The following is a 12,602-nucleotide window of genomic DNA, read 5'->3' as shown; positions in this document are numbered from 1 at the left end:
AAATCGATATTTAATCAATCAAAACATTTTTGCCGGAGACAACGGTCAACAGAAATTTTTGAAACTAAAATATATAATATTAAATCTTTTCAGCCAAACATATAATTTCGGGACACAATATCAATTGTATGAAAGCAGCGGGGTCAATAGTGGTTGCACAGATCCATGGCTTAATGAAATAGATCGAGTTTTGGAGGTTGAACGAAAATTTGGTAGAAAGAGGAGTTTTATCAACAACTATAAACAAGCTCAGTTAAATGGAAGTTTAATAAGAAGATCACCGAAAGATAATACCGAAGTCCCGTCAACATCAATAACTTCCAACAGTTCCAGCCAAATTTACAAAACAGCAATCCCCGATAATCACAATAGTGCTATAACATTTAAGGCAAACAGTAATCAAAGTAATAAAAGTATCCTTGCAAACAATTTTCAAAAATCTAATAAAAGCGGTAATGAAGGCTTAGTATTAAGTAGACAATTTTGCGCAAAAGAAGATAAACCCCAAGACAAAAATTTGGATTCATCATCTGTTAAGCGAATTATAAGCAATTCAAAAGTAACATCAAGTAAATCCAAAAATGAAAACAACGATATTACAAAAGCCAACAGCAACAGAAAAGGACGTCAAAATCATAAAAAACGCAGCGATAATTTAGTAAATGTGTGTAATTCAACGAATGCAATTTTGAAGAGCAGCGGAAGTAGCAGCAGTAGTAACGACTACAAAGGCATTAACAGTAAAAGTAGGAGTAGTAGTAGTAGTAATAGTTGCAATTGTGATATAACGGGTGATAGCAGTACGTTGTATGGTTTTGGCATTGGTGTATTAAGCAATTTTATTGGAGACGGTGATTTTGCCAATATCAGTGGACAGCATCAACAATTGTCAATACACCATTCTCAACTAGGAGAGTTCTGTCAATATAGTCAAATTGACGAGCTTAGATGGGGCTTACAGCAGCAGACCTATCTAAAAAAAACAAACATTTTGCACGGTCAATCAAACAACGTTTTGGAAATAGTTTCTCCAGTTACAAGAACTCAACGAAGAAATGCTTCAATAAATCAAACGACTTTAAGACACGGTTCGGACGATGTCACCGATTGCGAAAGTTGTAGCGAGCTGCAGTTATTAAGTTCAAACGACTATAAAGACTATGAAGGTGCTAGTTTTGAAAATAATACTGCCGATGAAACAAGGGAAACTCTACATATAAAAGTTTCTGCAGAAAACACAAAATCAAAAAAACCACCGAATTCTAGTGACATAAAAAAACAATACCATTGTGGAAGCAAATTCGAACCTACTGATCATTCCTCTCATCCATTAATAAAGTTGTATGAAAGTGAAAACTACCCTGATAATTGTTTTAATGTAACTAGAAATTTCATCACTGACAAGTGTCATAAAAGGATTTTTAGTAATATGGATCTGGGAAGCAGTAGAGAACAAACCGGTAGGGTTGATGGGGGTGCAATTAAGCGAATAAATAATAATGGCATAACAAGCATTGAAAATTACGATAACGAGCGGACAGGCGCTACTCTTACAATGGGTAAGTTTATAAGTATATCATAATATAATTTACCTAAATTTTGCTAGTGGTGGATAATTTTCCGTTCATTAACATTTTGTTTTTTCCTCCCTTTGTGAGAGAGTTTTCGTTTACGATCTATATTTTGATTGATGGCTAGAGATAACTAATTTTGTTATCGAACACAAATAATCTGAAATAATAGTTATTCCTAATTTTGGCACTATTTCGATCGCTTATCGAACACAACTAATCTAAAACCATGTGCATTTTTTATTTAAGTTGAGAAAGCATTCTACAATTCCGAAAATTAAAGGCTCTTGGTGTGTATCAGCCTTCCAGAATTAAGAAACATATTTTAATGTTAACAAACCCAATACAGAAAATTTTAATCAATAATAGATTTAATAATTTGTTTTTGCAACGCATTTCGATATTGGTAACAGGAAAACTATACCTATAAATTGTTTAAAGAATTCAATGAGGTATTCGTATAAAGAACTCACAAACAAAGCCTTTGATGCTAGTGCTCCGTTGTTTTTATTTGCTCCATAATTTATTATTGTACAAATGTACCGTGTGACAAAACTCAACTTTTTTTCTTATCCCAGAAAATTATATATGAATCTGAAACTACAGATTTTATAAATTTAGTAATGGTGCATGCTCAGTTTTTTATTTTTTCATCAATTTAATTTTAATTAGGATTTTAAAGTTGAAAGGATTACTTTTTTCAAAAATACTTACACTCATTCCATACCTGGACGGTTTTTATTGTAGCTCAGTATTACGAAACAATTTGCTGAAATTAATAATAATCGAAAATCAATCGTACCTGTATTCATGTATATGTACATATATGTTTTCATAACAGAGTTAAGTGAATTTCAAAAGTATAATTTTTCTTAACTATGCTACTTTGTTAGAGTACCTATATCTCTCTATTTTGCTATATAACCATTTTAATTTACAGCAAATGGTCCAATAGGCGCTGACAGTCGTCTTGGAACTTCAAACATTCCTGAAACGATAAACGGCACAACTATTGGTGGGGGAATCAATCAACAAAAGACAGCAACTACACAAAAGCGGCAGCAAAGACGGGGAGGGAAACCACAACCTGATCGACCTCAACGGGTTTTATTTTGTTTAAGTGTAAAAAATCCAGTTCGCTCCTTATGCATCAGTATAGTCGAATGGAAGCATCCTTTTTAAAGTTATATTTTTCATGCACCTCCTCACGTATATATAATATTTATCTTCATATATATTTGTGATTGAAATACTGCGTTGTTTTCCTTATTCGTACAAAACCGATTTTTTATTATTAATTTATAGACCATTCGAATATTTGATTTTATTAACTATTTTTGCAAATTGTGTTGCCTTAGCAGTATATACTCCGTATCCATACAGTGATTCGAATGTGACTAATCAAGCGTTGGTATGTTTTTACCATTTATGTAATGCAACCATTGTTCGATATATTTTAATGGAATCCATTTTTCTTATAGGAAAAAATTGAATACGTCTTTTTAGTAATATTTACGGCGGAATGCGTTATGAAAATTATTGCATACGGATTTTTATTACATTCTGGCTCATATTTAAGGAATGGTTGGAACATTTTAGATTTTTTTATTGTGGTTATAGGGTAAGTAAAACACTTTTCATAATTTTTGAAAAATTATTTATATTTTCCATTAAAAAATATATCTGATGATTTTTGACAAAGCAACTTAAGAAGACCTAGCACATTTTGCTAAATTTCTGGGTCCTAATGAAATATTTAAATTAATAACCATGCATGCGTATAAAAAATATTAAATTTTGTGAAAGATTTGTACTTCTGATTTAAAGTATACCAACTATTACTGCCAACATTTCTCCCCATGTATTGCTTTCAAAAGACATCTTTTTTACTCTCGTATCATGCTTAAAAATTGGAGTACAGATAGGGTAGCTTTCATTCCGAAAGCTATCAAAAAGCCTTTCGGCCCATAAGCTTAACCTCTTTCCTACTCAAAGCCATGGACACAATAACTGATCAATACATTAGAGATGGTTATCTTAGGAACTCGCCTTTTCATGTTGAACAATACGAAAAGAAAAGTCGACTGAGACTGAAATTGTCGTATGTATATCGGTTGACATTAGGGGGGCTGTTGATAATGCTTCTTTCAGTTCTATTGAGGAAGGAAATAGATAGACTAATTATAACGTGGGTTCTCAACATGCTGAATAATAGGACAATAATCATTAAAACTGGGCCGAAAAGATTGTGTCAGGTTAACCAAAGGATGCCCCTAGGGAGGTATTTCTTCGCCGCTCCTTTAGCTATTGCTCCTTGCTCCAAACTCTCGATGATTTTGGATACAAGGTCGGGGCTTTGCTGACGATCTAGTTAATATGGCTTTAGGCAAATTTGACTCTAATATAGCCGATCGCATGCAACTACCTCTCGAAATTGCGCAATGCTGGTGTCAAAAAAAGGATCTCGATAAATCTAAACAAAACATGTGCGGTACCTTCCCCAGAAGGAAGCTAGGCATAGTGACCCTAAAACTACGGAAAGCAAACTTAACTCTATCCGGGGATGTGAAATATTTTGGAAAAATCCTTGATAAAACCTTGACCTGAAAAATCATTTACCGTATATCACAAATACAGCTTTGAGAGCAATACACAAGTGCCAAAGGCTTTACGGTAAAACATGGGGTCTGCGGCCAGAGATGATGGCATGGTCTTATAAGACAATAATAGTGCTAATGATAACCTACATCTCTGTGGTATGGTGGCCAAAAGTAGGCCCAACTAAGACTTAGATGACACTTAACAAGGTATACAGAATAGCCTATCTGAGTGTAACGGGAGCAATACGAGCTTGCTCCACAATGGCTCTAGAAATGGTCATTGGACTTATTCCACAACATCTTGTAGCCGAACGGTCGGCAGTTAGTGCAGTCCTAAGGCTTCCTAATTTATTTCATCTTAAAGAAGGCAATCTTACGGGGCATATAAGAATTTTGGTTTCAATCCTGAACTCTTCGTGCCTGACGGCCTGTGACAAGATGGAAAGAAAACTAAAATTCTCCAAGAATTTCAAGGTGGTCATTAGTGATCATGGAGAAACAATGAAATACCTTTAAAACAGGGCGCACAGATTTGCTTTACTGATGGGTCCAAAATTGGAGACGGCAGTGCCGGGGCTGGAGTTGTCTTCGTAGAGGCACGCGTGGTGTCAATATCTACATTCTCTCTTACAGTCAAGTAGCTCTGAAGACGCGTACACTTAGCGAAAAAGGGGGCAAATAATCCCTTCAACAGGAAAACTATGTAATAAATTTTAGAAATAAAAAGTTCATATTGGCTGAAAAATTTAATTTTAACAATTTTCGGCTTTAGTCCATGTTTTTGTAAACAGCGCTGCACAGCTCACAGTAGCTCCAATAATAAATAAAGGGTTTTCTAATAAGAGGTGTTAAGATCAATGGTTTCGTTGCTTGTGTGACACGTAGCGCCGTCTTGTTGAAAATAAACGTTGTCCAGATCAATACCATCCAATTCCGGCCATAAAAAATTGTTAATCATCTCTCGATAGCACAATTCATTCACCGTAACTGTTGCTTCAGCTTCATTTTCGAAAAAATAAGGTTCAATGACTCCGCTGGACCATAAACCGCTCCAAACAGTCACACGTTGAGGATAGAGAGGCTTTTCAACAATAACTCTTGGATTTTCTGGGCCCCAGATCCGACAAATACGATTTTTCGAAGGAATTCCGGATCCTTTTCATGCATTTCAACGACCCCATCAGCAAAGACACGACGTTGTTGATGATCGGCCGGCTTGAGTTCTTGTGTTAACTGGACTTTGCATGCCGTAAGACCCAAATTTTTATGCAAAATACGGTGTAATGACGTTTGTGGAATGCCTAATTCCAAAGAACGACGAAGAATAGACAATCCTGAGTTTTCTTCAACACTTTCGACTTCTTATACTTCACGATTACCCAAAAATTTTCGAGTTTTATGAACCGCCTCTGGCAAATTTTCACCATTTTTATAGAGAATTTTAATAATTTCAATGCGTTGTTTAAGCGTGTAACGTTCCATTTTTATTAATGGCGTAGTTTTCGCTTGTCAAATATCAAAACACCACAGCTTTAAAAGTGACATCTACCGAAATAGCGGGCGGAAATCGAATGCGTTTATGTGCCACATTTATTTTCGTTCTTCAAACGTATTTTTCAAAACTACAGAAAACATAAACAAACTTCAACTCATTCGTAAATAGAAAATGCAAACATAAAAACTTAGCACAATGACAAAAAAGAACTCGGACATCTATATAAAGAAGAGTTAGACAAATAATATTTAGAAAAAAAAAACAATATAATTAATATCGGACATCTATATAAAGAAGAGTTAGACAAATAATATTTAGAAAAAAGAACAATATAATTAATATTTAGCTGGCAAGCCTTTATGTTTTCTCACAACATTCAGTCTTCTTGCATGGATTTGACCCGCTTCTTACATGTTAACGGATCTATTTTCCCCACTTTTCTTTAATAGGTTCTTCTGTCTTTCTTGTTTCTAATAACATGCTTTTTCAGCTGGTTTTCCAAATGAACCCACAGATGTTCAATTAAATTAATGTTTGGAGATTGTGGAGGTGTTTTAAGTACTTTAGTACTACTTCCCTTTCACGTGGCCCCAAAAAAAAAGTCACCAGGTGTTAAATCACAAGATATCAGTGGCCAATTGTGATCACCTCTTCGAGAGATAATAAGGTCCGGAAACGTTTCCCGTAAAATATCAATGGTTTCGTTGCTTGTGTGGCACGTAGCACCGTCTTGTTCAAAATATACGTAGGTAGGTCATGGTTGCTTCAGTTCATACATATGCGTATATCACATGATGCAATTGATCTATTGTACAAACATAACTAACATTATATACATACCTACATAATAGTACAATATATATATGTATCAATATACCAAAACACTTGTACGATCTATGCATTCTCTCTGAATTAGTTTAAACACAAAAAATTAGCAACAATTTTCACCAAATTTGTATAAAGTTTTAATTGTACAACGTATTTTGTTTAAAGTTTTCTTTTTAATTAAAGCGAGGAACATTAAAGTTAACTTGATTTAGCGCTTATATTTCAAGTATATGTATCTTCGATTGTACATTTAAGTTTGTTTGAAAACATAAATTGAATAAAATTTCGTTTATCAAAAGAACATAGAAATGAACAATCAAATGCCTTGCAAAATGTCGCCGGCAATATCATCGGCAAGTGCCAACAATTGTACGCTCTTATAAAAATTGTGTCTTAGCGATTAAGTTCTGCAGCTCGCACGATCTTTTCCAGTATCAGGTTAAAGGAGTCACACGACAGCAAGTCATCCTATCTGAAAACTCGTTTGGTATCAAGCGGCTCGGTGAGGTCCTTCCCAATTGTGATAGCGCTGCTGGCATTGAGCAACGTCATCTTGCATAGCCGGATTGGTTTAGGGGATACCAAACTCAGTCATCGCGGTATATAAGCAAATCCTTTTCGTGCTGTCGAATGCAGCTTTGCAGTGGACGAAAAGAGGGTGTGGTTCGGTTCTTCTCTTATGGGTCTTTTCTAAGACTTCGCGCATTGTGAATATTTGGTCGATGGTAGACTTTCCAGGTCTAAAGCCACGCTGATAAGGTCCAATCAGTTGGTTGATAGGGGGCTTCACACACTACGCTCGCTAGGACCTTAAACGCGATATTTAGAAGGCTAATCAAGCGCTAATTGGCACATATTGTTGAATCAACGTTCTTGTGTTGACACATGCACTATTTAAAAGGTTCGAGAAGTGTTCCCCTCATAATTCAAGCACGTTTCGGATGTCAGTCACCAGACCGCCATCTTTGTTCTTACAAGAAAACGACCCGCTTTTTAAACCTTCTATAAGCCACCGAACTTTTCGGGTGTTGTTCCTATTGGCCAACATTTCAAGCTCCTCGCACTCACGTATTTCGGCCTCTCGTTTCTTCTTTCTTATAATACGTCTCTCTTCCTTTCTTAGGTCTCGGTAGCGAACCCCACATGGCTCGCGTTGCGGCCTATCGCAGCGTGGCTCTACAGGCAGCATCTTTTCTTTCTGCTGCAGAATGTACCAACAGTTTTTTCGGGCTCACCAGAATCCGATTTCTTCTTCGGCGACAATACGTAGAGAACGAGAAATGTTGCTTCATTACTCGCGCATGCCGGATTGTTGCGAAGCACTCTCTGAGAGCAGGAGGGAGAGTCGGGGGGCGAATCTTCTGGCTGTCTGATCTGATTGCAGCTCTCTGATGTCGAACATGCTTTGCGTTGGTAGATGTACGTTTTTTGCTGCACAGAGACGGGGGGCGTATTTTGGCTGCAACAAGGTAATGATCCGAGTTGATGTTGGGTCCACGGATCGTACGTACATTGAAAACACTAGTAGCGTGTCTTCCATATTTTACAGCATGATCCATCTGGTGTCGCGTTTTTCGATCAGGAGACAACCACGCAGCTTGGTAACTCTCGGTATGCTCGAATATGCTCCTGCAGACTACCGTCTTTCGAGCTCCGGCGAAGTCAGTCAGTCTCTGTCCGTTACCGGATGCTTTGTTGTGCAGCCTGAATTTTCGGACGTTGAAATCGACAAGCACGACTTTTATGTCGTGGAAGGGGCAATGCACATAGGAGCATTTTAAGCGCTCATGGAAGGAGTCTTTGGTCGCCTCGGCCTTCTCTTCCGTCGAGGCATGGGTGCAAATGAGCGAGATGTTAAAAAATCGCGCTTTGATCCGGATTATTCCGAGATGCACGTCCACCGAAGTGAACGACAGTACTGGGCGACAAAGTCTCTCCCGTAACAAATCCAACACCTAATTTGCGCTCCTTTATATGGCGGCTGTAGTAGACATCGCAAGATGTCTGCCTTTACTCTCACGAGGACATCAAGCAGCCGGGCAGAGGCACCATCCCCATTAAGAAACCGAACAATATTTTTATAAATATAAACAATATTTTTATAAATAAATGTATAGGGAATCACGCTCCTTCATCAAAATAATGACACTGTACTTTCTATGTTTTAAATATTTAATTTTTATTTATTTCTCTAGCTGCCTGATAACACGCTGCTTTGTACACGCTTTAAAATGGAATGAAAGAAAAATAACCGAGTATTTTCAAATTCAATAGATACATAGGTTGCATATATGAAAAGAGCAGGACAAAAGATAAAGTGTTATAGTTTCTTCTCTTTTTAATCATTGTATTTTTGCTTCAGTTCGTTAAACCCACAGTGTTGCTTATTAATGTAGTTTAAGAGAAATAAAAGAAAGAATTCAACACACCTCCTCAAAAATACATTGATTATTACAATAGGTAAAGTTTAAAATAAAAATAAAAAAAATATAGTAATTGAAGCAAGTGTTAAATTCTGGGGAGTTACAATATCATGGTCCAACATTTGTTGCAAGGATTGGGGAAAACCCAGAAAAAACCCAATCAGACTATTTACTTATTACTAATATAATTTTATTCTTCGCTTTTGTCAGCAAGTCCCATCTGGCTTCTCAAGTCTGAAAAACGTGCAGCAGGTAATGGTTTGGCCAATATATCAGCGAGTTGTTTGTCTGTAGGAATATACTCAATCGTAATTAGTTTATTTTCAATTTGTTCCCTTGAAAAATGATATTTAATATCAATATGCTTTGATCTTTTGTGACATGAGGGATTATTTGCTATGCTTATACATCCCTGATTGTCTTCGAATATTTTAAATGCTTTGTCTAACTCGATTTTCATACTTTTCAGTAAAGACCTCAACCATAGGGCTTCTCTAACTGCCTCAAACAGTGCCATATACTCAGCTTCAGTAGATGAAGCTGCAACTGACGTTTGTTTCTTTGTATTCCAGCATATTAGAGAGGATTCGAACATCTTAAACAAATAACCAGTTGTGCTTCTCCTGTCGCTCTCACTTCCACCCCAATCAGAATCAACATAACCAATAAACATGTCTTTGTAATTTAAATTCTTAACATAGATAAGCTTTAAATCTACAGTACCTTTAAGGTACCTTAGAACCCTTTTGAGGCACTGCCATAATTCTCCATTTTAAATTTAGTCATTAGATAGGCTTTAAAATTAATAATAGTTTCATCATTTGCTGTTGCTATTACCAAGTCATCAACATATAATAGCACATATATATTTTTCAGAATATTATTATTGTTAAGAATATTGATGCAACGATCAACAGCTGAGTTTACGAAGCCGATTTCTTTTAGTGACTGCTCGAAAACTTCAAACCAGCATCTAGCTGCTTGCTTTAAACCATAAATTGCTTTATTTACAATAATTTGCAAACTTCACCACTTTCACATGACACACCTCGAGGAACCACCATATAAATTTCCTCTTTCAATATACCGTTTAAGAAGGCAGTTTTAACGTCCATGTGGTGAACTTTTAAACTAAATTGGTTGGAGAATGATAACATGAGGCGAAGGCTCGATATTCTAGATACTGTAGCAAAAGTTTCATCATAATCGATCAAATATTCTTGTGTAAAGCCGCGAGCAACAAGTCTGGCTTTATACCTTACCGGGTTACCTGACTCGTCATGCTTCAAAGTAAAAACCCATTTGCAATCGACTATGTTTTTATTTGCAGGCCTTTGTACAAGAGACCAAGTGTTGTTCTGAAAATGTGAGTCGAGCTCTTCTTTTATTGCATTTTCCCAATGAGACCAATCACTCCTGGTTTTTGTTTCTTCAAACGAATTTGGAGTGGCGCTAACACAAGTGTCTGCATTCATTACACAACTATATAAATATGAATCATCTGTATATGTTCTCCGTGGACGGTCTTTCAATCTATCACTTCGCCTAACTTCAATCTCAGACATTCCCTCACTTAATTTCGAATTTCTTAACCGATTATTGTGTCCACCTGTATCCTTGTACTCTGATACAGTTTCACCAGTACCAGCTGGATCGGCATTCTCTTTACTTATTACCACATCACTAGGCTGCTTATCTCGATGTTCATCAGACTTTCTTTCCTTACTCTCATTCAGGTAGTTTAAGTCAATGTTTCTCGTATTTTCATTCCCAAACGGAAAGTCATTTAATTGTGACCCGACATCCAACACAGTCCTAGAATTTTTCATATTAGTTTCATCTACGATAACTTCTCTTGCTATCGTAAACTTTTCAGCTTCCACATCCCACAATTTGTAACCATTCGGTTCATACCCGACAAGTATACCCTTCCAAGATTTCTCATCAAATTTTCTTTACTTTGTTTTATTGTGAACATATACCGTCGAACCGAAAACTTTTAAATATTTCAAATTAGGCTTTCTTATGTGCCACATTTCATATCGCGTTTTCGAACTATCTTTCAGAGCTTTACTTGGAGTTCTATTAATTAGGAAAGTCGCTGTTAACACGGCTTCACCCCAGTAACTTTTGTCTAACTGTGCTCCATTTACCATAGCACGAGCTTTCTCTGTTATTGTTCTTATCATCCTTTCGGACACACCATTTAATTGTGGGGTATGTGGTGCTGTCAAATGTAACTGATGCCTTTTTAAACACAATAATCTCGCATCTCATTCGACAAATATTCTCTACCATTGTCAATGTATAAATTAACAACCTTTACATTGAAATGCACGTCACTTTTAGTGACAAAATCTCTGAAAACAGCAAATACGTCCGACTTGAAAGTAATTAAATAAGTCACACAATAGTGTGTATATTGATCAATGAAAACAACATAATAGTTTTTTCCATCAATCGAAGAAGGTGTGATAGGACCACATAAGTCAGAGTGAACTACAAATAATGGTCGGTCTATGTGATCTTTATTTTTAAATTTTGCGAAGGGTAATCTTGTTTGTTTACCATTTATACAAGCCTCACATAAGTTATCATCTGGTTGTACGTTCTTTAAAAAGTTAACATCATCAAAAAAATTGTTTCTTACTATTTCTATAAATTTCCCTTTGCTTATATGTCCCAACCTCTCATGCCACAAACGATATTCACTAATTTTGTTTACATTACATGCGTATGCTCCTACACATAGTGTAAAATCCACCATTGGTACATTATATATACTTTTACCTGTAAAGAGTACTTGACCATTTTTACTGACATTGACACCTCCTGGATGAAACTCAATTGTTAGTCCTGAATCCTGTATTTTCTTCACAGATAACAAATTTTGGGGAACATCGGCACACAATAGGACGTCTTTCAGAGTAATTTCCTTTTTCGAACTGCTGCGAAGTCTCACTATCCCCTTTTTCGTAGCATAGATGTATTCTCCACACTTTGCAATAGCAATTTCGATCGGTGAACTTAGGTTAATGTAGCTAGCAAATATATTTACGTCGTTTATTAAATGGTTAGAAGCACCGGAGTCTAAAAGGAAAGACACATTTCCTGATTTTTCTTTAGGCATCTCATTTCTCATCATAAAAGCAAATCCTTTTTCTGATTGTATAGTTGCAACTTGAGCAGTTCTAGATTTTTCATTATTTTTGATTATTTAAATCTTTTTTGTATATAAAACAATTTCTTTTAATATGCCCCTTTTTTCCACAGTGATGACACTTGAGATTTGTCTTGAAATTGTTTTTATGAGTCTTTGATTTATATTTATTTTTAAAATTGTACACTTTATTAAATTTGTTTTCGTTCTGTTGATTATTTTTCACTGCTTGCAATACTTTTGCACTCGTATCTCTGCTGTCATTTTTGAAGTGAAAACTTCTTTAGAATCGTTGGGAGTGATTTGAGAAAAAGTGAAACGAAAAAGCGACACCAAAAACAAGAAGAAAAAAGATATACGTATATATATGTATGTATAGAAAATGCTTCATTACCAGGCACACAGAAGGATGGCATAAGCAAATTTAAATTTGTGAATTTATATATGTATGTATATATGCGGATATATGCATATATGTTGTGTGTATGTACATATGTGCCTCGCCACAGCAAAACATACGGTAAA

The 12,602-nt window shown here is 35.9% G+C and overlaps 1 protein-coding gene across 1 annotated transcript in view; it reads left to right on the top strand.

Moving 5' to 3' along the window:
* Window positions 1–12,203, top strand: part of LOC128870404 (voltage-dependent calcium channel type D subunit alpha-1-like) — a 31,881-nt gene extending 19,678 nt beyond the window's left edge. Inside the window, exons 3-7 of the mRNA XM_054113017.1 lie at window positions 94–1,559; window positions 2,512–2,740; window positions 2,877–2,982; window positions 3,053–3,192; window positions 12,191–12,203. Coding sequence (XP_053968992.1) covers window positions 94–1,559; window positions 2,512–2,740; window positions 2,877–2,982; window positions 3,053–3,192; window positions 12,191–12,203 — 1,954 coding nt within the window. The remainder of the gene's footprint in view (window positions 1–93; window positions 1,560–2,511; window positions 2,741–2,876; window positions 2,983–3,052; window positions 3,193–12,190) is intronic.
* The last annotated feature ends 399 nt before the right edge of the window (window positions 12,204–12,602 follow it).

The sequence above is a fragment of the Anastrepha ludens genome, chromosome X, assembly GCF_028408465.1.
Source record: "Anastrepha ludens isolate Willacy chromosome X, idAnaLude1.1, whole genome shotgun sequence".
Classification (NCBI taxonomy): Eukaryota; Metazoa; Arthropoda; class Insecta; order Diptera; family Tephritidae; genus Anastrepha; species Anastrepha ludens.
This window is presented reverse-complemented; position numbering and strand designations above follow the sequence as displayed.